The sequence below is a fragment of the Peromyscus maniculatus genome, chromosome 9, assembly GCF_049852395.1.
Source record: "Peromyscus maniculatus bairdii isolate BWxNUB_F1_BW_parent chromosome 9, HU_Pman_BW_mat_3.1, whole genome shotgun sequence".
NCBI classification, from domain to species: domain Eukaryota; kingdom Metazoa; phylum Chordata; class Mammalia; order Rodentia; family Cricetidae; genus Peromyscus; species Peromyscus maniculatus.
Window position 1 is genome coordinate 67,823,466 of NC_134860.1, and position 24,613 is coordinate 67,848,078.

At 48.5% G+C, this 24,613-nt stretch overlaps 1 protein-coding gene across 2 annotated transcripts in view; it reads left to right on the plus strand.

Annotated features, from left to right (window-relative positions):
* Positions 1-1,185: 1,185 nt before the first annotated feature.
* Pebp4 (phosphatidylethanolamine binding protein 4) overlaps positions 1,186-24,613 on the plus strand; it is a 218,112-nt gene continuing 194,684 nt past the window's right edge. Inside the window, exons 1-3 of one of the 2 annotated variants that reach the window (XM_076545279.1) lie at positions 1,186-1,380; positions 10,685-10,872; positions 13,518-13,644. In XM_076545279.1, coding sequence (XP_076401394.1) covers positions 1,366-1,380; positions 10,685-10,872; positions 13,518-13,644 — 330 coding nt within the window. In that variant the 5' untranslated portion in view covers positions 1,186-1,365. The remainder of the gene's footprint in view (positions 1,381-10,684; positions 10,873-13,517; positions 13,645-24,613) is intronic. The other variant, XM_042285087.2, reaches the window with a different exon arrangement.

Consider the following 24,613-nt stretch of genomic DNA (forward strand, 5'->3'; position numbering starts at 1 on the left):
TCTCTCCCTCCCTCCCTCCCTCCCTCCTCCCTCCCACTCCTCTCTTTTCCTCTTCCTCCCCCTCTCCTTCCCAGTACAGGGGCCTTGGGCATATTAGGCAAGTACTTTACGATTGAACTATACTCCTAGGCCCTCTTTTTTGCTTAAAAAAATTTTTTTTTGAAACAAAATTTCATATATCTCATATATCTGGCCTTGAATTTGCTGGATCCTCTTGTCTCCACCTCCTGAGTCCTGGGATTTACAAGTTTGCATCACCACGCCCAATTTATGTGGTGCTATGACCAAACCCATGGCTTTATATGAACTAAACCCATACTCTACCAAATGAGCCAAATTCCTCAGCCCCTGTCTTTTTAAAAAATATTTATTTATTCACGTATTTTATGTATATGAGTGCTCTGTCTTCATGCACACCAGTAGAAGGAATCTGATCTCATTGCAGATGGTTGTGAGCACCATGTGCTTGCTGCGAATTGAACTCAGGACCTCTGGAAGAGCAGTCAAGCACTCTTAACCGCCTCTCCAGAGCCCTCATCTTTTTATGCTTTATTTTGACACAAGATCTCACTAAGGTTCTGGGACTAGCTTTGAAGCCCCCTCCCCCATAGCTCAGTCTGGCTTCGATCTTGACAGCGTCTCTTGCCTCAGTTTACCAAGTAGCTGAGATTGTGAGTCTGTGTTCTTGAGTCCTTTCTTTTCCTGGGAGGAATTCTTGGGAAGGAATCAAGTGAAGTTGGAAATTCAGGTGTGGTTATTCACACACAGCAGGAGATCCAGGTTCATTTGTGGCAAGAATAGTTCCCACCTCTGGTTTTAGGAGACCTGCATCTAGGGAGGCTAGGAGTGTGTTCTTCCTTTGAATTTCTCCAGCTCACACAGGGTGGGGAGGCAAAAGCCTCCAAGGAAGTTCTCTGTCTGAGCCCTCCTCCCCTTTACACCCTCTCTAATGCTATTGCTCTGTCTCCAAAGGCTGGACCCAGCTGTTGGCCTTTCTGACTCTCTGCATCTGTCTGCAGCTTTCTCATTCTGTCTCTGTAGTATGATTTTCCCTTGAAAAAATCAGAGCAACAGGGAAAGAATTGTCCTCAGAATCCTTTGAAGGAAGGACGGCAACCTCGCCTGTTCTTCTTTTCCTACCCCCTAGCGCCCTAAGTGAAAGGACCCCCTGGAACTTCCTGGAACTTTCTCCAACTGCCTCCCCAACAGCCAACTGTCCCGTGAGTCTCCTGGAAACATTCTCTAAGACTTTGAGGCCCCATTAGAGCAAACATTGTGAGGGCACCCAGGACAGACTTCAGACCTCTGCCAGCTTCAAAACAGATCGAAATCCCCTAAGTGAGGGTGGAGGCAATCTAGTAGCTAATGCCCTTGGGCCAGGTAAGTGAAAACAGCGCTTTTGGTTCCTGGTATGCGGTAGGGACTTTCCATAAGCCAGAGGAAAAAAGAGGAGAGACTGAGACACAGAAATCTGGCCTAGAGAGGGGATAGAAATTAGTGTTAAGGACAGCATTTTCTAACCCTCTAATTTCAGGTGATGTGAATACATCATTTATAGTGTTTCTGTGTTTGTCTCTGACTCTCTTTAGAAAGAACATTGGAATATTTTTCACTGCTGGGGCTCAGAGCTAGGCAAAGAGCATAAGCAACCACAGCAAGCTTCAATTCTGACAGTCTTAGCACGTGCCCTTCCTTAGAAAAGGTTTATTTTAATTTACGTGTCTCTCTGTGTGTGCCACATTTGTGCAGGTATCCATGGAGGCCAGAAGAGGGCATTGGGTCCCCCATGCAGTTGTGGATGCTGGGAACCAAGTGGCCATCTTCGGCAAGGGCAGCAAGCACTCTTAACTGCTGAGCTGTTTCTCCAGTTCCATATTTTCTTCTTTTGTGGCATTCTCATTCATTTTGTGAAATAGGAAAAAACAAACAGCAGCAGTGGTGGCGCACGCCTTTAATCCCAGCACTCGGGAGGCAGAGGCAGGAGGATCTCTGGGAGTTCGAGGCCAGCCTGGGCTATAGAGTGAGTTCCAGGACAAGCTCCAAAGCTACACAAAGGGACCCTGTCTCGGAGAAAAAAACAAAAAGAAACAAAACAGCAACAACCCCCCACCATTTCCTCCCATCCTCAGAAGTATAGGGACCCAGAGATTGGATTTGTCCCTGGGAGGAGAAAGTGAGGTTCAACTTTGGTGAAGCTCAATTTTGTCTTTTTTTGCTTCTGATCCTTGTGTTTTTTATTAAAAAAAAAAATGTCATCGACAAATCCATGACATTTTAATAACAGTTTCCTCATGTGTTTTCTTCTAAGAGTTCTGTACTTTTTGTTCTTAGATTTAAAGCTGTGACCCAGTTTTTATATATGGTATATTCTCGGGCATGTGACTCTCTGGCTAACAACACCATGTGTTGAGATGGTGGTCTCTGTTTTATGTTCTTAGTATCTTCATTGGAAATCACTAGACCACAATATATACAAAGGGTTATTTCTGAACTTCTTTTTTTTTTTTTTTTTTTTTTTAAGATTTATTTATTTATTACATATACAGTGTTCTGTCTGCATGTATCCCTGCAGCCCAGAAGAGGGCACCAGATCTCATTCCAGATGGTTGTGAGCCACCATGTGGTTGCTGGGAATTGAACTCAGGACCTCTGGAAAAGCAGTCTTATTTACGTGCTCTTAACCACTGAGCCATCTCTCCAGCCCTATTTCTGAACTTCTTATGTAGACAAAGCTAGCCTTGAACTCACAGAGATCTATGGCATACTTTCTCTTGGGCCACCAACCAGCTCCCAAATCATGACATGGAGACTTAATATTAGCTACGAATGCTTGAACTTATCTTAGTTCTTATTTAAATCTGTTTCCCTTTACGTTTTTCCTCAGGGCTTTTTATCTTTCTTTCTGTATATCTTACTTTCCTGCTTCTCGTGTCTGGCTGGTGGCTGCCTGGCTTCTGGCCCCGGGCATGTCCCTCTCTTTCTCCCTTTCTCCTCTTTTCTTTTCTTCTCTCCTCTCCTCTCCTCTCCTCTCCTCTCCTCTCCTCACCTCTCTTCTCCTTTCCTCTCCTCTCCTCTCCTCCCTCTCTCCTAGATTTCTCCTCCTACTTATTCTCTCTCTCTTCCAGCCTCGTCTGTCCTTACTATTGGCTGCTCAGCTTTTTATTAGACCAATCACATGCCTTAGGCAGGCAAGGTGAAACAGCAACACATCTTTACATCATTAAACAAATGCAGCAAAAACAAATGTAACAGACCTTTACACAGTTAAAGTAATATTGTAGCATAAACAAATGCAACACATCTTTGCCTAGTTAAAATATTCCACATGTCCCCCTTTTTGTCTAAATAAAAAGGAAGGATTTAACTTTAACAGAGATCTACCTGTCTCTGCCTCCTATAAGCTATGATTAAAGGTGCATCCCACCACAAACCAGCCTGATTTTTTCTTTTTTTTAATGTAAGCATTTTCTGTTTCTTTTTTAAACAATTATTTATGTGATTGTGTGTGTGTGTGTGTGTGTGTGTGTGTGTGTGTGTGTGTGTGTGCTACAGATGCCAGAGAGGACATCAGATATCCTGGAGCTAGAATTATAGGCAGTTGTGAGCTGCCCAACATTTTGGAAGACCAGTATGTGTTCTTCTTAACCATGGTGCCCTCGTTCCAGCTCTATTCACTGTTTTTTTCTTCTCTCTCTCTCTCTCTCTCTCTCTCTCTCTCTCTCTCTCTCTCTCTCTTGAGACAGGGTTTCTCTGTGTAGCCCTGGCTGTCCTGGAACTCACTCTATAAACCAGGATGGTCTCAGACTCACAGAGATCCACCTGGCTCTGCCTCCCAAGTGCTGGGATTAAAGGCGTGCGCCACTATTACCCAACCATTCACTTTTTTCTTACTGTTTTTTTTTTTTTTAACAGTGATCTGAGAGCATGGCCAGCTTTCTCTGTATCCAGTCTGCCTCTGTAGAGTGTGTTCCATTTTGATTTCTCTCTGGTTGTTTTCTGATCTCCCTTATGATCTCTTTGTCTGTTTACTGGTGTGCTGTTGATGGACTGGGGATGTCCTTTGGAGAGAGACGACTTGCCTAGCAGGCATGAGACCCTGGGTTTCGTCTCCAGCCTCATCAAAAATGTGTGTTATTTCATTACAACCTGTTTGTGATTTTTCCAGCATTTCTTGAGGCTTCCAGAAAAGGCCTTTACCCAATGAGTCCTTTCAGGAGAATATTGAAGTCTCCTACTATGATCATGTTATTTTCTAGTTTCACTCCATGGAATTCAAAATACATGCTGTATGGTTTCCACATTTTATGTCCATTAAGAATTGCTTTTGTGGCCTAACACAGTATGTGGGAGAGTATTCCCTGTGTTTAGTTTGGGAACATGCTCATTATCCTGTTGTTGTGTGAGCTGTTACATTAATCTTAATACATTCAGTTGGTTTACAGTATTGTTCAGGTCCTCTATTTCTTTATTGAAATGGCCCAATAGGTAAAGACACTTGGTGCCAAGCCAAACCTGATCAGAGTTCAATTCCCAGGACACAGGAGGTAAAAGGAAACTCCCATAAATTGTCCTTTGATCTCTACATGTATACCATGGTCTGTGAATTCCCCACAATGAGTAAATGCAATTAAAAAAAAAGCCCTGAAAGTATACTATTGAGTCCCCTGTATCATCAAGCTATGCATTTCTCTATTTAGTTCTGTCAGTGTTTGCAAACTCCATATACTTTGGATTATTGGTGTTTTGGATTATTTGTTATATCTTTGTATTAGTCTATTGTCTGCTGCTAAAATAAAATACTCAAGGATAGCTTCTATATAAAGAAATGGTACTCATTTAGATTATAGTTTTGTGGGTACAAGAGCATGGTACCAATATCTGCCTGGCTTTGGTAGAGAACTTTTTGGCTGCCTCATGTGGTATGTGGCATCAAAATGGCAGATCCAATGTAAGAGTTAAAGTTCATACGAGGCAAAAAGCCAGAGAGCTGCCTCTCAGACTTATTTCTTTATAATAGTTCTTTTGTGAAAACTAACCCTGTCGCTAACTCCAAAGATGGGGCCCTTAATCACTAAAACACTTCTCATTCATCTCTACCTACTTTGTTTCCTTGTAGTTTTATTTTTGTTTTCCTTGTTGTTTGATTGTTTCTTGAGACAGTATCCCTTTATGTAACCTAGGCAGGTCTATAACTCACCTTTATAGCCCAGGCGATCCTCCTGCCTCAACCTCCCCCAAGTACTGGGATTAATGGCAAGTGTTGCCATTCTAGACTATACCTCCTAAAAGTTTTACATTTCTTTTTTCTTTCTTTCTTTTTTCAGTTTTTTAGACTTTTATTATTTTATATGTTTTCATCTGTGCACCATATGAGTGTTTGGTGTCCTAGAAGGTGGTGAGCTTCTGTGTGGATGCTGGGAATCGAAACCAGATCTTTTGCAACAAGTGCCCTTAAATCACTGAGCCTTCTCTCCAGCCCAGGTTCTAGATTTCTTAGTTTTCACCATAGTCACAATGGGAACAGAACTACCATCATCCACACATAGCCTGATACTAGCAATCTTCTTAGTGAATTGATGTCTTATGTGTATAGGTGTTTTGCCTGACTGTGTGTCTGTACACCACGTGCATGCAGTTCCTACAGAGACCAGAAGAGGGTATCGGATCACCTGTAACTGGAGTTGAAGACAGTTGTTAGCTGCCATGTGTGGGTGTTGAGAACTGAATCCCTGTCTTCCTCAAAAACAGCATGTACTCTTAACCACTGAGCCATCTCTCCATCTTATGGGTGGTGATGGTTGTTTGTTTTAACCTGGAACATGCTATATAGACCAGGATGACTTTGAACTTACAGAGATCGGTCTGCCTCTTTCAAGGTGTATAAAATCACACCAAGTTTTCTTTATGCTAGGACCATGTTCTCTTTAACCTGTCAATATGTAACTTTTTCCTCTAAATTTTGACTGGAAAATTGATCAATTTTTATAACATAATTTTTTATTGATTCTTTGGGAATTTCATATTATGCACCCCAGTTCAACTCATTTTCCAGTCCATCCATGTCCATCTTCTACCTTTGTATACTTCCTCTCCAAAGAATAAGGAGAATAAGGAGGAGGAGGAGGAGGAGAAGGAGAAGAATTCACTTCATTCCTCTGTCTTCCCATCACATATTCCTTTGTCTTAATGGCACTGGGAGCTGCAGTGTGTCACATAGTATATTTATCCTTTCGCTCAAACAGCTTTACTTGTAAGTGTTCAATGCAATGAGTTGGTGGTCTGATTCAAGGCTTCTGGCTTTACCATACCATCAGTACTGGACCCTCACTGAAACTCCTCTTGGATAGCCTGCTGTTGCCCTGTGTCATGGAGATCCTGCAGTTATGCATGTTTCTGCAGGACCCATTCCCTCATGCACTCCAGCAGCTCATAGATGGGATAGGTGTTGGGATGGGTCAACCCAAAACCCCGGATGGGGGCCTGGGTGGTAGCTGAGTTGGTCAGACTGGGCCTCCACAGGAACCCCCATGTTGTGGACTATTGTTTTAAGATGTGTTACGGGCTGGAGAGATGGCTCAGAGGTTAAGAGCACCAGCTGCTCTTCCAGGGGCCCTGAGTTCAATCCCAGCAACCACATGGTGGCCTATAACCATCTATAAAGAGATCTGGTGCCCTCTTCTTACTGCCGGCATGTATATAGGCAGAATACCGTATCTATAATAAATAAATAAATCTTTTTTAAAAAGATGTGTTACATCCATTTATGCTGTGGGATATTTGCATAATGTTGCATAAATTTGCATGATATTGCATAAATGATGCAAAGATGTGTTGCATTCATTTATGTTGCATTTGTTTAACTCTGTGAAGCTGTGTTACTTTGCCTGCCTAAAACACCTGATTGATCTAATAAAGATTGAATGGCCAGTAGTAAGGCAGGAGAAAGGATAGGTGGGGCTGCCAGGCAGAGAGAATAAATAGAAAAGAGAGACAGAGGAGCAAAGAAAAGAGAAGAAGAAGATGATGCCAGGGGCCAGGCACACAGCCACACAACCAGCCACAGAATAAGAAGGAAAGAAAGGTATATAGAATATGGAAAGGCAAAATCCCAGAGGCAAAAAGTAGACAGAATAATTTAAGAAAAGCTGGCTAGAAATATGCCAAGCTAAGACTGGGCATTCAAAAGTAAGAATAAGTCTCCATGTATTTATCTGGGAACTGGGTGGTGAACCCCCCAAAGAGTTAAAAAAAAAAACCCAAACAACACCCACTCTCAAGACAAGGGGTAGCAGGGTCAGTTCTCCCTCACCCAAAATGCCATGGCTGCCAGGCAGGGGCAGAGGCTGCTCTCCTGCACCCCTGCTGTGGGGTGAGTTTTCCTGAGCCCACGCCACTCTCCCGCTGCAGCTGCAGCTGAGGGACAGGGTCAGCTCTTTTATGCTGGGCTAGCTCTCCTGAGCCCACAAATTGGGCAATTTAAATCTAAAGTAGTCACTGATAGTCAATGACTTGTTTTGCCATTAAAAAAAAATTGTTTTTAGTCCCCCCCCACCCCATTTCCACTCTTCCATGCGATCAGCATTTGATTAACTTCGAATCTCCTTTTGTGTATATTGTACAGGTGCACTTTGTGGTTATCATGTGGGTTACATAAGACCTCACAAAGTTATCACAATCCAATTTGAGTAGATACAACATAACCTCAATTACTTATAAACACATGTTTTTATGGAGCTCTACGTTGTCCTCCATTTCTGTGTTATTGAAGTCACAATCTATATCTTTAGGTACTGTTTACCTACTAAATACAGATGTATGGTTCTTTGTATTTATTGCTTTCAAATCTAGAATTTTAAAAGGGGAGTTACACACTAACCTGAAAACAGCAAGCTTTTGTTTTTGTTCATTATTCGCCTCTAATGGAGATCTTCACATCTATCCTTCATCTGCTCTCACCTTCTTTTTCATTTCCACCTAAACATTTGGCTTATCATCTCTTGCAGTACAGCTCCACTGATAATGAATTCCCTCCTCATCTGTTTACTTAGCTTCATTGCTGATTTCTCCCTCCCATTTGGAGGATAGTCTTACTGGGTATAGAATTTTTAGTTGACTCTTGGTTTGTTTGTTGCTCATTTTAGCACTTGAAATATATTTTCCCGTTTCTGCTGGACTCCTGGATTCCTCGTTGAGGAGTTGGCTGCTAATGATGATGGAGGATTTTATTCAGAAGAAATTAAATCTTTTCCTGCTTCTCTCAAGACTTTTCTTGTCTTTGGTTTTCAGTAGTTCAAACACGTGTCCCAGTGTAGGCCTATTTGAGTTCATCTGGAGTGGGTGATGATGCCCAGTTTCTGTTTCAGAAGTTTGACATTGAGGATTGAGCAATTGAAGTGTCTGGCTCACCAGAGTCATGAGCTCTCCCCCATCGCCAGGCTGCTGTCCCCTGCCTGGGCGAGGGACTAGATCTGAGCCCAGGGATGAGACCACAAGAAACCAGGTTACATATACGGACCTGAGTGTGGCTTTCTCAGCTCTTCTCAGACAGATGTGATTGAATAGCTTCCTTTCCAAAGCCTGTCATCCCCAGATGCCCCTTCCATGGTGTGTTCCCATCTGTCCTCTCTGTTCCAGGTATCTGTGGGTCCAAAGACCCTGCTGTGTCTTTCTTCAGTTGAGACTTGAGTTAGATAAAAGACTTGTGGGCCACCCCCAGATGGTTAAAGACAATAAAGTTTATTTTGCCCTGTCCAGCTTGAGAAAGGGAACCAGGAATTGAGTTGCTGTCTTCCCCAGGCAAATGCCATGCTCTGGTTCTGTTTGAACTATAAGCTTTGTGAGCACAAGCACAGCAATTAGTCCATATGCCACAACCTGGCACTTGGTAGAGGAATGGATGGATGGGTGGATAGACAGACAGACAGAGAGATGGACAGACAGATGGACGGATGAATGGATGGATCTGAAGTGGTTAGCTTAGCCCAAATGAGCGCTTCCTGCACGACTCCCTCCCCTCCCAGTGCTTGACTCTTCTTTCCTTCTCGAAGTGGTGTTGACAGTAAGATCTTAGGATGGAGAGTCATGCATGCTTGGCATGCTTCGGAGTGTGAGACTGAAAAATATGTTTAATTGGTAGAACCGAAAGGAAGGATTTCCTGCTAGAGTTTGGGGTCCTGGAAGCAGAAAAGAGTTCCCACTCAGAATCAAAAGACACAACCTCCAATCTCGTTTTCCTAAGTGCCCTCTTTGGACTTGTTCTAGTGATGGGGAGTGATGTGGCCTAGTGAAGAAGAGCACCCCCTCCCCCCAGTGGCTTGGCAGTTACTGTAGCAGAAGCCAGGGGTCCAAAGTCCCCAGTCTCTAGGATCAACAGGGTGGATCACACCTATCCAGCCTCTGCTGCAAGTTCTCATCAGCATCCCCTCCCTCAAGCCTAGCTGAAGGGCTACTTCAAGGGAGAGCAATGTTTTGTAGCAGGAATCTTAAAGAGTCTTACTGATAAAATCAAACCTGAGCCAAGTATTGGGGTAAACACTGGAAATTCAGAGAGACAGAACAAGCCACAGCCACCTCACCTCGCCAGTTTCTCAGCTGATCCTCTTTCCTCAGACTGGAAACCTCTGTGTCCTCATCCTGAATGAATCTCAGCTGAACTGCTGCTCGTAAGCCTGAAAGCTTAACCAGCCAAATGCTTAACCAGCCAAATGCTTCTAGTTTCTGGTCCTCACACCTTATATACCTTTCTGCTTTCTGCCTCACTCCCTGGGATTAAAGGCTCACTTTCTGGGATTAAAGTCGTGAGTCGCCATGCTTGGCTGTATCCTTGAACACATGGATTTCTTCCTCTGGAATGCTAGGATTAAAGGCGTGTGCTACCACTGCCTATCCTCTATGTTTAATATTGTGGCTGCTCTGTCTCTGACCCCAGTTAAGTTTATTAGGGTGCACAATATTTTGGGCAACACAATACCACCTCATTGTTTCATACCAGGAACACCGTTCCCACCTCCCCTGAGTGCCCACTTCCCCCCATCCCTCATCCCTCCCACACCCACCTCCCTCAGATTGGGACGGACTCTTCCTGCCCACCTTCAAGCTCTACCCTGCCCCCTTCTCCAGATACTGTTATTTGGGGAGTGAGTTGAGGTCAGCACAGCACAAGGTACAGCCAGACACCCTCTGTCCCCAGGTGGCACTTCAGAATTGGTCTCTGGGTGGTGGCCCCCATCCTGCATTGCAGCCCCATAGGGTCTCTCTGTCCAACCATCTCCACCTTCTGGGGGTTCATAGGCCATGGAGACAGGTAGCAGAGAAGCTGGAGATAAAGCAGAACAATTGAGGGACATAACTCAGCTAAACCCACAGCCCTCCCCAGCCTGGAGTCAGACGTGGAGCCCAAGGCACCGGCCCTGAACTTTCTGTCCAGGCATGTTCTACACTCTTCTTCAGAGCTGGCAGCCAGAGCAAGAGTGCCAACAAAGCTGTGTCCGGCCAGGGAGGGAGGGGCGGGCCTCAGCCAGGACAGTAAACAGAGTCCGGCTTGGAGTAGGCCCAAATCCTCCCAAAGTACCTGTAGCTGGAGCTCTGCCCGCCAGGAGGACCCTGGAGTGGGGCCTGAGAGGGGAAAAGCAGCCCGGCACAGGGTCATAGCATCACTTCATTTGTTGGTTTGTTTTTCTTGCAGTTGCCTGGGAACACACCAATGAAGCTGGGCGCAGCAGCCTTGTGCCTGTGCCTCCTTGCCGCGGCAGTATGGCTGAGCCTCTCAATGACAACATCGGAGTCCTCTGGAGGAGGTGGAGGAGGAGGGCCTGGAGGAGGAAAAAAATGTGCCCCTACACCCTTGCCGAGAGCAGACGTCTCACTGTGCCGGTAAACAGAGCAGGCCGAGTGGGAAGGGGCGGCCTCCTGGAGTGGGCATCCAGAACTCAGCGGCACCGTGCCTTAGCCAGCTTTGGCGAGAGCAAGCATAAAGCCTGGCGTCCACCTTGACAGAGGGTGATGGGGGACAGGGGTGTGCTGAGAAGACCCTGTAGATAAAGCTAGTCATCAAGATCCACCCAGAAAGCCCCCTCCCTGAGGTTTCCAACAAAGTGGCCTTTTAATAAAAAGTAGCCGTGCTCATCATCAGAGACAGATTTTTGTTTTCTCTTTTTCTTTCTTTCTTTTTCTTTCTTTCTTTCTTTCTTTCTTTCTTTCTTTCTTTCTTTCTTTCTTTCTTTCTTTCTTTCTTTCTTTCTTTCTTTCTCTCTCTCTCTCTCTCTCTCTCTCTCTCTCTCTTCCTTCCTTCCTTTCTCTCTCTCTCTCTCTCTCTCTCTCTCTCTCTCTCTTCCTTCCTTCCTTTCTCTCTCTCTCTCTCTCTCTCTCTCTCTCTCTCTCTCTCTCTCTCTCCCTTCCTTCCTTTCTCTCTCTCTCTCTCTCTCTCTCTCTCTCTCTCTCTCTCTCTCTCTCTCTTTCTTTCTTTTTTTTTTATGGGGCGGGGGCAGGGAGTGAGTGTGGTCCCAGCTGGAGCCCAGCTACCTTCATTCCTTCCAAGGCCACGGGTGCTCCTCACTCGGGGTTGGCACCCGCTGCAGACCCTGGAGTTCTGCACTCGCCTCACAGCCCATAGATTGGAAATGTGAGTCTTGGTTTCTCCAGACCCCGGAGCCGCCCAGAGGTTTCCCTTTGCCGCTTTTCGGCCATTCTCTCTGCCCGTTGGTGGCTGAGGAGACTTGCCACACCCTAAACACGCCCCCTCCCCAAGAAGAAACCCCGAATTGAGGACTTGCCTCCATCAGACTGGCCTACGGGCATTAACTTGACTAGTGATTGACGTGGGAGGGCACAGCCCACTAGTGATTGACGTGGGAGGGCCCAGCCCACTGTGAATAGTGCCGCCCCTAGGCAGGTGGTCCTGGGTCCTAGAAGAAAGCAAAGTGAGAAGGCCTTGGAAACAAGCCAGGAAGCAGTGTCCCTCCGTGGTCTTTGCCTCTAGGTTCCTGCCACAGCTTCCCCAACGATGTGCTGTCGAGTGTATCATGAAATAAACCCTTTCTTCTCCCAAGTTGGTTTGGACCCTGATTTACCACAGCAGAGAGTTAATAGAAACAACGAACACTCCTGAAGCATTGCTTTGGCCAACTCATACTAATTCTTCCACCTTCTGGCACCACAGTGACCATGTCTAGATGGTGGGGGTGCCCACCCACCAAAGCAACCCATGGACTCAGCTGCCTTTGCCCAAAGCTGAACCTCGAGCTGCTGGAAGGATGGGGGAATGAGGGGTTGGAAGGGCCATGTGGGGCTCGCTAGGAGACTACCCTGAGCCTCCTCTCAGCTCTACTCTGCAGGAATTCTCCTGAAGATAGGATCCTTAAATTACATTCTCCCTGGGTGTTCTCCAGGTATCACCCCAGAAGGGCATGGTGGACTGTTGTAGGTAGCCATTATCTATTTTGGGAATAGCTCAGCTGTACTGGGCTACTAGAAAAGGCTGGGGACCACCACAACACCTTTGTGTAATAAGAATGTTCTGACAAGTTCATGTGTAATGTCCTTATAGGCCAAATTTGATCTTTTTCTTTTCTTTTTTCTTTTTTTAAACTGCACAAATGTGGCAGGGTTCAACCTGTGGATGCAACCAACCATGAACTGGAAATGTTTGGGTGGGAGGATTATCTCTGATCCAATGTGTGGTCACACATTTATAAGCCAAGTACTCAGCAGGTTGAGGTCTGAAGGCAAGAGCCCAAGGGCAACCTGTCTCAAAAAGAAAAAGAAAAAAGGCAGGGACTATGGGAGTATAGCTCAATGGTAGAGTGCTTTCCTGGTATGTACAAATCCCTGGGTACCACATACACCCATAAACATATGCATGCATACATGCATATATGCACACATATATGTTCATAAACACACATACATAAACAACATATACATAAACATATATATACATGTATACTCATACATCTATATACATGCACAAATACACACATGCACACATATACACACACACACATTGCTTAAGTATTGAGCATGTGCAGACTTTTATCTTCATTTCCTGAAAGACACTACTGCACAGCAATTTTGCTTGTGTGTATCATAAACAGTATAGAGATGATCTGACTACACAGAAATATGTGTGTGTATGTGTGTGTTAATGCAGACATCACACCATTTTCTTGAGGGACTCACATATCTGAGGGTGTCATGGGTTAGGTGTCCCGGAACCAATCTCAGGGCACACCAAGGATGACTACATTCTTCCTGGGCCACTCACAGTGTGCCAGGCTTTGCTCCCCCCGCTGACCAATGCTATCACCAACCCCATGGAGCAGGCACGACCCCTGTCGCAGACAAGAAGACCGAGGACAGTGACATCAAGCAGCTCTTGGGTCACACAGCTAGCTAGTGGCGGGTTTAGAATTTAATCCTAATTTAATTCTGCACGCCCAGGGGTGCTGGACTATAGCCTTGTGAGCCCCAGGATTGGATGGAAACCCTGGCCTGAAGTGGCTGCCTTCTTCTCTCCCTAGGAACCTTGAAGTTTCCTACCCGGAGTTGGGAAACATCAGCTGCCAAGTTGTCCCCAGGTGCAACATGTACAGACGGAAGATCACCAACTGGCCCCAGCCGAAAGTCAAGTATCCCGCTGCCTTGGCTGTGAGTGAATTGGGTTGGCTGAGGGAGAGAGGTCCTGGCTTGCCTTTGGCTCACTGTTCTTGGGAACTCGGAGCCCTATGCAGAGGCCCCAGGGCCAGGTTTGGGGGAGGCAGGCAGCCATTGCTTAGAGCAGTGGTTCTCAACCTTCCTAATGCTGCAACCCTTTAATACAGTTCCTCATGTTGTGGTGACCCCCACCCTCCCAAGCCATAAAATTATTTTCACTGCTGCTTCATAACTGTAATTTTGCTACTGTTGTGAATCATAATGTAAGCATCTGATATGCAGACGGTCTTAGGCGACCCCTGTGAAAGGGTCATTTGACCCACAGGTTGAGAAAGACAGACTTACAGGTTGTGTGGAAACAGATATATCCCTGTAGGATGGGGGCCTTTGGACTCGCCGTTAATTCATTAGTTCATTAATCCCAGGAGAGTCTCCCACCATGTGTTGCTATTGCAGCAGGGATCCACTAGATGGAAGTGTCCACTGCCAAGCTCCTGGTCTCCCTCACTGGAGGAAGAGAAGGCCAAGTTAGGAGAGTCTGGTTTCCTTGGGTGTACTTGATTGTGCTGGGATGTGGACACGTAACAGAGAAGTAAAATCTACTGTGTCTGCATGGAGGTGGGGGTGGGACCGAGAGAGAAGAGACTTAACGCGCCCAAGGAGAATCAAGATTCCGGGAGGAAGAAGGTTTGGTGGGAGGAGAGGGCAGAAAGAGAAAAAGGGGTGTGTACTCGTGTAGACCTGACGCTTTCTGAAACCGTAAGAGACCGGTGAGCAGGTAAAGCCAGGCTACCGCGAAGCTTGCACCGAGTGTCCCTTCATGCGTTTGTACCGTCGGTCCACTCGGTTCTCTCATCAAGATCTCTCTTCATCTGGGGACGAGGCATTTGCTTTCGTAAAGGGGTCCGTGGTAAGTCCCAGGATCCTGACTGGATTACGTGTTTGTCCCCAAACCAAACAGTGGCGGCTCCGGTTCTCTACACGAAGGGCTTGGGGGGCCGGTAGCAAGGGCTGTTCTGATGCATGTAAGGATCTAGCCGGTGCTAACCTGGGCAGCAGCAGTGCCAGGCTCAGCACATAGGTCTGGGCAATGTCCGGCTCTAGAACCCTTGGGCTCCAGCAGCCAATCACTACCCAGGGATCTGAGGGGGGACCTGGGGGGCGGGTGCTGAAGGCCAGTTGCCCTGGTGAAAATGGGAAGGGGCTGGGAAGGACCGTAGGGATCGTCCTTAAAGACGGGGGTGACTGGAGCTTCCTTGGAGAGCTCAAGGGAGGAGACAGCCATAGAGAGAGTGACAGGTGGTGCTGGAGAGGAAGTAGGTGTCCTACCGGAACAGGGTACCTCAAAAGCCAGGCAGGGGTGGGAAGGACTCGAGTCTTCCGATAGAGGAGGAAGGCATTTCCTCAGAGTCCCCAGGGCTGGTGGAAGAAGGCAAGCGTTGGCATGCGGCTCAGCGGAAACAGAACCCCGTTTCCAAAGTGGCCGAATTTAAGTCATCAAAGTGACAACTGTCAGGGGACTTGACCAGGGAGATCCCACCCCCACCCTGCCGAGCAAGCTCTGAGGCCTGGGAAAGAGTGCCTCAGGCATGGGGCAGGCCTCTGTGCCCCCATGGAGGTCCCTGGACCTTTGCACAGGCTTCCCCCATCTTTGGGCCTGGCTTCCTCCTCCAGGAAGCCTTCCCTGACTGCTGGCTCTGAACCTCACTTCTACCCTTGCTGATAATGTCTTTCTCCAAGCTCTTTAAATACCCCCTGCCTTCTAACCAGAGCATTTGCACTCTTTCTCTTGCTCAACCTTATCTCATACCGCAGCAATCGCCTTGAAAAACACTTGATTCACCTACAGTCCCTGCTGGCATGGCAGATCCTGTGCTGGCTGACTGGGTAAGAGGGAGTGAATGAAGAAGTGATGGATGGATGGATGGATGGATGGATGGATGGATCAATGAGTGATGGATAGGTGAATGGATAGATAAATAGATGGGTGGACATACAAGTGTATGGATGGATGTACAGATGGACAGATAGATGATGAGTAGTTGGATGGGTGGACACGTGGATGGATGAACATGTGGACGGATGGATGTGCAGATGAATGGATAGGTGAATGAATGGGTGGGTAGATGGATGAATGAGTGGCTGGCAGGTGTAAAAGCATTCCCTGGTGTATAAGCTATGAATGGTAAGCCCCACTGCTAGCCAGTTAAGCTGTTTGGAATCCGGGGCATTGTTGAGACCAGGGGCTCAGGAAAATATTCTCTTCCCAGGTGGAGCTAGCTAAGAACGGGAAGGGGAATGGAGAAGGTCAGGGGTCCTCAAAGGGCAAAGGAATTCAGGAAGCAGGATGCCTCCCTGTGATCCGTGGCTGAGAGCTGAGGGCCAAGAGCAAGCTGGTTACTGGATGCTTTTCTCTCCCCGTGTTCTGTCCCCTGCTGTTCCTTCTGACAAACATCAAGTGGCCAACATTTTAAAATGCATCCCGGTTCTCTAGTCAAGGAAAACTGAAAAGCCCTGAGAAGCGTCTTGACTAAAGCTTATTCTTCACCTTAAATCTAAGCAGCAGGAATCCTTTCGAAAGGAACAAATTGCCCTTAAGTGGGGAGCATGTGCCGCATTAGAGCACCAGAACAAAAGCCACAGTGCTCTGTCCTGCTGTCCCTTAGGCTTCCAATCAGGAGCCTGAAAGCAAGTGACCCTGAATGTTCTCCAGAGCTGAGCAGGCACATCCGCCTGCCCACTGCGTCTGCAGCAGCATGGCTGTGTGGCCGTCCCATAAGGACCACCTCCTTGCCCACATTGTGGAGACAAATTTCTCAAGGGCTAGCAGTCTGGAGACAGGCACAAGGCATGGGCAGCCACAGACGGCCTATAGGAGGGCTCAGGTCCACGGGCCTACCCCAGCCTTCTCTGTCCACACAGAGTAGGAGTGTGGGGCCTGCTACAGTCACAAAAGAGTTCACTGGGGGTGACACAGGGCTTCAGGGACTCTGGATGATTCTGGGCAGGGTGGCTCCTGGTGGAAGGGACAGATTTACGGGGCCTGGAAGCAGGCCTTCCAAGCAGAGGGAGAGTATGCATGCATACAGGGACCTGCTGCCTGTAGGCACTTGCTCAAGGGTCTGTGACTGCACAGTGATCCACATGCTGTGTGCTCAGCACCACGCAAGTGCTATTGATTTAAAGATAGAAGACGCCATCGCTTCCAGAATAAGTGGAGGAGGCAGACAGGTAGCCCCAAAACAGAGGGATATAGGGTACCCAGGGGCCTTGACTAGTGAGGGACAGACAGCAGCTGGAATGGCCACGTGGAAAAGTGAGGCATGGGATGCAGCAGGGTCCTGGCGTGGCAGGATTTTGTCTTGAAGCCACTGTCTCGTGTTTAGGCTGAGGATTGTGAGCAACTTCGGAAGGGCAAGGTCACTGTGGCAGCAGATAGGGTGGGGGAGGGAAACTGAAGGACTCCCATGGCCATGTAGTAAGAGATGTCAGGGTAGTGGTATTCATAGGGTGTTGTGTCTGTGGGGATATCAGGAGAAGGGTAGCGTGGGTGTAATCCTCAGGTTTCTGGGAGAGATGGGCAGGTGGGTTTGAGTGAGGGTGAATACCTGATTTGTCATTCCAAACAGGATCTTTGGAGAATGGAGACAGCATTGTTTATAATGGTGCCTGGATGTGGTCTCCCTGGGCACAGTCCCAGCACACAGTAGTGTACACTGATCCTGAGAATGTCACCTCCGTCAAGCAAGGGGCACAAAGGAAGCCTTAGCTCTCCAGGGACAGCATCTGGAAGTAGCAGTTTCTGTTGTTCAGCATCTGAGGACTGTGTGTGGGGAACACATCTGCAGACAAACACACAGCCTTGTCTGATTGATGTCAGACAGACAGACTGGACTGGGCACCGGGAACAAGGTCTTTAGTGCCCGAGCCAGGTGAAGTTTGTAGACCAGTGGTTCTCAACCTTCCTGATGCTGTGACCCTTTAATACAGTTCCTCGTGTTGTGGTGACCCCCCCAACCATAAAATTACTTCTTTGCTACTTCATAACTGTAATTTTGCTACTGTTGTGAATCGTAATGTAAATATCTGATATGCAGGACATCTGATATGTGAACCCCAATGGGTCACAACCCCCAGGTCGAGAACCACTGGTATAGAGGAAGCCTCTCAAGGATGTGGCAAGCTTAATAGGTGCTGGCCAGAGGTGCCGGGTTAGACAGGTGCTGGAAAACACGAATTGGAGCTGACCACGAGGGAGTCTTTGGTGGCCCTCGTGAGGGCAGGGAGAGAATAAGAAGTGGGTATTGTAGAGTAGGCTGGTTACTCATGTCAGTTGGCTGAGAGACAGAGACACCCGGGAGTATTTAAATCTGACAGGACAGAGCAGATAGGTAGAGCAATGACAGACTGGGGGAATAGAGAAGGCTTGGTTCTGTTGGAAACATTCGCATCGAAAGAGACGGACACGCTGGGCGGTGGTGCCGCACGCCTTTAATCCCAGCACTCGGGAGGCAGAGGCGGCAGGCAGATCTCTGTGAGTTCGAGGCCAGCCTGGTCTACAGAGTGAGATCCAGGACAGGCACCAAAAGTACACAGAGAAACCCCTTCTCAGGAAAAAAAAAAAACAAAAAACAAAAAACAAAACCAAAACAACAACAAACAAAAAGGAAGAGATGGACAGCAGCGGGCAGTCAACAAAGAGACTTTCAGCTGGCCCCATATACCTTGGAACTGACTGGACCACTAGAGGCAGGAACTCCCAAAGGCCAGGAAGTGGAAGAGGAGGAGCTGCCAGCTCTGGGTATAGACATGATGTGGGAAGGATCCTGGAAATGAGGGAAGGGCTTTGGGCACAGACCACAAGGGATGCTCGTGCTGCTGGGCACGACCAGCAAGGAAAAGGAAGTGAAGGAGAAGAAAGTGAGAGGCAGTAGCTGGGGGGAGGGTCATGGCGTCCTTGTCCCCTGCCTTCCCCCAGATAAGAGAGGTAAGGAATCGTACCACCGTAGAACAGAGGTCTAAGAGCAGAAGATAACGTGTGGCAGGATGCGGGGACCACCAGCAGGAAGGCCACCGACACACCACATGATGGTTTAGAGAAGAACTGACGAGATATTTTTCTCATTACCGAGCACCTAACCAGAGCTGCATAAACGGTACCAAGTTGAATTGGGTGTCATCCCAACAAGAGACTGGGGTGGTTTGCAGTTTGTCTTCTGAAAGGCGAAAGGGAGGAGAGAGACAGCTTTTTGAGGCTGTGGGATGCCTGTGTGTGGTCGGAGGCAAGAGCTAGGAGCCCACGATGGTGAGGCCACAGAAGTAAGGGTGCCGACAGGCAGAATTGAATCTGGGTAGGCAGTTAGTTGGGAGCATCAACCACGGATGGAGATGCATCTAGGAGACTCTGCTCATTCAGGTGTCACAACTGCCTTCTTAGCTCGAGCGGTCCAACCTGCCCGTGTTCCACTTCTGCCTAGGCCACATGGTCATCTGTTGGCTGGGGACACTTCTGGACACAGCAGAGCCAAGTGCTGATGGGGGAGGGGCAAGAAATCCCCCAAGACGCCAGGTGGATTAATTAAGTAGCCCTAGGCAACAGGCAGGGCCCATTGCTCTTTCACATAAATAATCTTGTCTCTAAAATCTACCCTGACAACATCGCCTAGCGTTTCCGTTAGACTCGGGGTTGCCGTTTACCCATTGATCCGTGCATCTATCTATGGGCCCATCATTCATTCACTCCACCCACGCATCCATCCACATCTCTGTCTATCCAGCCATCTATTTATTGGCACTCATCTTGACGGAGGTTTGCTTTCTGCAACTCCCACCAGACTGGACACTATTTCGGGATCAAGGGATGCAGACAGCACACCCCTGCCCTGCCCAGACATCTCAGAATAGTGAGGATGTTCACCACTACCGTTTCATTCATGCTCCTTAAACACTGAAAGTTGAATGGAAGCTAGACAACCATCCACAGTGGATCTGGGAAAACAGTTCCCCATAAGCCGTGTGTTACTAAGTAGCGCATACCTGTCCATCCCATCGAAACTCAAGGTCATCCTCAGCTACACACTGAGTCTGAGGCTAGCCTCAACAAATAAACATGTCTCCCAAACTAAAACAAAATAAACCACATGCTTAGTGACCCATGTCTTACTCCAGGGTGGCAACTTTGGTAAGCTCCTTGGTCTTGACCTTTGACATAGTTTTCTTTATTCCCGGGGGGGGGGGGGGGGGGGGCCGCATCTGCAACATCTTTCTTGTTGAACTCAGTGTTTTAGGGCTTGCAGAACTTCCAGCCAGACCCGAGTCTAACCCCAAGGGTCCCCCAAATGGCCACCCCAAGCACCAGCTGGTGCTTGCTCAGGAACACAGCATCTGATGTCTGATCTCAGCCCAGGCTCCCAGTCAAGGGTTGGGGAAGCATTTGCAGATGTTTTTCAGATCAAATAATGTCTCTTTGAACAGTTGTGTGGGCTGAGGCATGGAAGCGCACATGGGACCTGAAAGGAGGGTTCAGTGGGTTTGCATCTGGCTGAGAAAAAAAGGGCAGGAACACGTGTCTGCGTCTGGGGCTCTTCACTGGCCGGGATCTGTTCACAGCGGTCTGCTGAGTTTCAGCAAAGGCTTTATAGAGTTTTGAGCAGCTGCCCAGCCATTGTTGCAGCCATTTAGAGGGTTGAGCACACGCATCTCAACCACAGCAGAGACGTGTTCCTTGCTCTCACTAGAGAAGGAAGGTGGTAGGTCCAAAGAGGAGTTTTGAGAAAGGTTTTGCAGATTCTTAAGGGATACGGTGTGTTATTTATTGTTCACACTTGCGCAGAAGCCGGTGAAGGGAGGCAGGAGCTGAGCAGGGACAGTGACTGGAGGAAGTGCCGTGTGTCTGTCACCCTGACTTTAAAGGTTCCTCTCACTCTTCAGGGACCAGTGTGCCCCATCGCTTTGGGGAGATCGTTGTGCATCATGACGTCTGCCTGACCCTAATCACAGCCTTGGGGGCATCATCAGCAGGCTGAACTGGTCTCAGGGCCTCTGTTTCCGCAAATGAGGAAACACGGTTCCAGGGAAATGATTGAATGGACTTTAGATTTTAGATCAGTTTTAGATTTGCAGTAAAATGAAGCAGAAAACCAAGGGTCCCCCTGTCCCCCTGCTCCCGTGCACATAGCTGTCACTATCCACTGTGTCCTCCAGAGCTGGTGGTGTACACGCCATGGTTTCGTGGACTCCTGGTGACCCGCAGCCACTGTTACAGAGTAACCCAGACCAGTAAGCTCGCAGCCCTAAGGACACTTTGTACCCTTCCTGTTTATCCCTCCTCCTGCCACCCTGCCTGGCAACCACTGATCCTTTCACTGTTTCCAATTTGCCTTTTCCAGAGTGTTACAGAGTTGGAATCATTTGGCATGTAACCTTTTCGGATTGGCAGAGACTCTGCTGCCACCGAGAGTCCTAACTCCCATGGCGGCAGTATCTTCCTCTCCAGAAAATGCCATCTATCTTTGCTCAAGCCAATGGCCAGCTAACGGCCCTGGGCTCAGCTTTTCTTCTGACGATAGCTCTTCCTTGAAACGGACATTCCTACCAAGACTTTGATGCGACCAGAGGACCACCCGCTTCTGCCCCCAGCGCCAATTTCAATGGCCTCCTTTTTGTTTGTTTTTGTTGTTGTTGTTGTTTTGTCTCTCCAATGAGAATATAAACTTCTCCGGGGTAGAGCTGTCTATACGCCTTGGAAAGAAACATGATCATAGGTAGTTCTCACGAAGTGAGAGATTCATGCTGTGATACGGAGCAGAGTGCAGACCACTGGGAATTTTGTCCCTTGGTAATAACAGGGTAAGCATTATGATTTTCAAAGCACTTTCTCTGTTATGACAGTCTTTTCTGTGTGCTCCGTGCCATACTATAATTTCATATTTCTTATCTTAGATCAGTCCCCACAGACAGGTGAGATGGGTGTGGGGCTCTGTCTGAGGGAATCTGAGGTCCAGAGAGGCATAGGGAGTCTCCCCAGATCCCCCAAGAGAAGGCAAGTGTGGGCTGGGGGTGTAACTCAGTTGGTGGAGTTCTTACCTAGTATCAGTCCTGGGTCTTATCCCCAGCATTGAATAAAACCAAGTGTGGTGGTGTGTGTCTATAATTCCAGCATTCGGGAAATGGAGGCAGAAGGATGAGTTCAAAGTTATCCTCGGTTATCTGGAGTTCAAGGGCAGCCTGGCCTGCATAAGACTCTGTCAAAAAGGGTGCATATTGACCTAGAGCTCTGTACCCATTGGCTTGCTGCCTCCAGGCCTCATCTGAGTCTCGTTACTACCTGGGGACATTATTTTCCTACAACATGGAGAGCAATGCTCTGAGGCCTTGACTTGTAAGTCATCTGCTATTTCCTGTATCTTTCCATTCCCACCGTGCCTGGATGTTTATATGGAGATGTTTACCGGCCCTCCTCCATGCTTTCCAGGCTCTGAGCTGAGCATATTGTGAATAGAACCACACTTAAGTCCTGGTGTTACCTTGGACAGTAGATTCTAGGAGACCGAGGCACGGGAAGATTCCTCAGTATGAGAGTCCAGAATTGATCTCAGTCACTCCTTACTGCTTTCTGGTGAGGAGAATGAGCACCACCACATGGAGGGTGCTCTCCAGGGCCCAGCTGCCACCTCCTGCTGTGAGTCTGGAAGCTCCCCACACTGCACCCCCACCCCCACCCCCAGCCTTCATGGCCCAGTCCCTTCCCATAGTGATGGAAAGAATACAGGCTTAGATGCCCAAATGACTCCCCAGGTTCAGGGGAGAAGCCAGGACAGGAAGGCAATACAGGCGGATTGCAAGGTTACCAATCACTTCCCTTTACAGCTATGTGACTGTAAATGTTCCAGAAATGTCAAGTGCCTTAACCAAGGGACAGGTGGGGTAGGCTTGGCGCGGTGCAGAGGTGTGTGCAAGTTGAGGACCCTGCACTTCTTCACTGCTTTTTGGGTCTGCAGGGACAGAGTGGCATTTAGGCGTCTAGGCCTGTGTTCTTTCCATCACATGGGAATGGAGAGGGACTGGGCCATGGGGCTGAGGGGAGTGTGCCCTCCCGTGCTCTCCCCCTAGACTTAGAGCAGGAGGGTGTGATGAGAGAGGAGAACTCAAAGGTGCTTGGGGGTCCAGTTCCCCAGCCTGCACGTGGGTAGGCAGAGAGATGGCCTTCTGCTCGGCCCGGGGCTGCAATTGGAAGAGTCACCACCAGGGGGAGATAGGTGACCGTCTTCCCTCCCCAGATAACCCAAAGCCTCATGCTTGGCTGGGGCCACAACGGGCAGGAAGGCCCCTGCTAGTTGGTGGAGAGGGGCCCAAGAGTGAAAGCACAGAGCCCTCCATGTGGGTCTGGTATGAAGCGTTAGGCCCCAGGCCCTGCCGGGTCTCTCTTCTCGCCAGTCCAGTGCGAAAATGCACTTGTGTTGCGACCATGCAAATGACTAGAAGTGAAATGCTTTCCATTGAAAATGCCCCTAAGTAGCCCCTAACTCCTGATTAGCTGGGTGAAAGCGCCCATGGGAAGAACAAGAGGTTACCTCCCGCTGTCTAGCCCGGATCACAAAGATTTTGGAAAAGTGTGTGTGGCTCCCTGCTCAGCCCGGGGGTTCCCCAGCCTACAGACTTCCTGAGTGGAAACTGTGAGCTGTGAAAGCTGCCTGCCTCGGTGCACGGAGGAGGCTGGGAGCCTAGAGAATAAGAAACCGGCGATCCTCGGCAGGTTTGAACCTTGGGACGGTTGCTTGGAGCTTTTGAACCGTGTGCAAATCCCCCAGTCCTCTAAGAGTCCTTGTTGTCACCTTCGAGCCCCACCCGAGAGTATCCCTTTCAAGGTTAGCAGCCAGAGGGCAGACCTCTGTGGAATCCTTGGACGGTTCCCCCAGTGGGTATCTCCCTCTTGCTAGACACAGGGGGCTTCCAGGACCCACACTCTCTGGACTGGCCTCTTTCCTCTCTTACTCATTTCTCTGCCCCCTGCCTGGCTGTCTTTCTTTCCCTTGGGTGGTCTTATCCACACACCAATGATCGCAATGGTCTTGTGCAACCCTCAGATGTGGTATGTCCAACCCCAAGCATCTAGCCCCCCCCCCCCCCCCCCCCCCCCCCGCTCCCGCTTCCCCCTCACCAAACCTGTTCCATCTTCAGTTTTAACTCCAGGATGGGCGGCAGGTGCAGCGTCTCTGTCTCCCCCATGATGCTACCAGGGCACCAGGGGAAAAGCCTAGAAGCTGGCTACTTCTCCTTTTTCTCTTTTTGTGCTCCGTACCTCAGCAGTGGCCACCGCTCTTTTGACCTAGACTGTTGCCACAGTCTAGCTTCCTCTTCACCAACCATCTCTGTCTGTCCCCAAGGCCCAACATGTTCTCAGTCCAGCCATCAGAGGGAGCCCTTAAATCTGCTGGTCGGATCAGTTCAAACCTTTGCTCAAATTCTGTCATGCTTCCGCTTCCTGAGTAAAAGCCTCCACACTGCCAGGGTCTGCCAGACGCCCTGGAATCTGACCCGGCCCCGGCCGCTCATCCACCCTCCTCAACTCCTCTGCTATTTGCTCGCCTGACCTAGCTGGCTTCCCAGCATTCCTAAAGTCCTTTGTACCAGGGAGTCACCTCCACCTTTACACACACACACACACACACACACACACACACACACACACACACACACTCTACTTCACACACTCTACTTCCACGGCTCTCTCCCTTTGAGATCTTTGCTTTAAGGTCACCTCCTCAAGGAGGCTTTGCAGAGTCCCCTCACCCATCTTGATTTCTCGTCCTGTTGGAAACCTCCCATCCCGCATCTAAGGTCGTCATCGTAGTCGCCGTCAAGAATTCTGGGTTTTGCTAGTTTGTCTTCTGTTGCTGGCACTACCTACCCCACAGCTGGAACGTAAGCTCTGTGAAGGCAGGACTTTTTATCTGCTTAACTG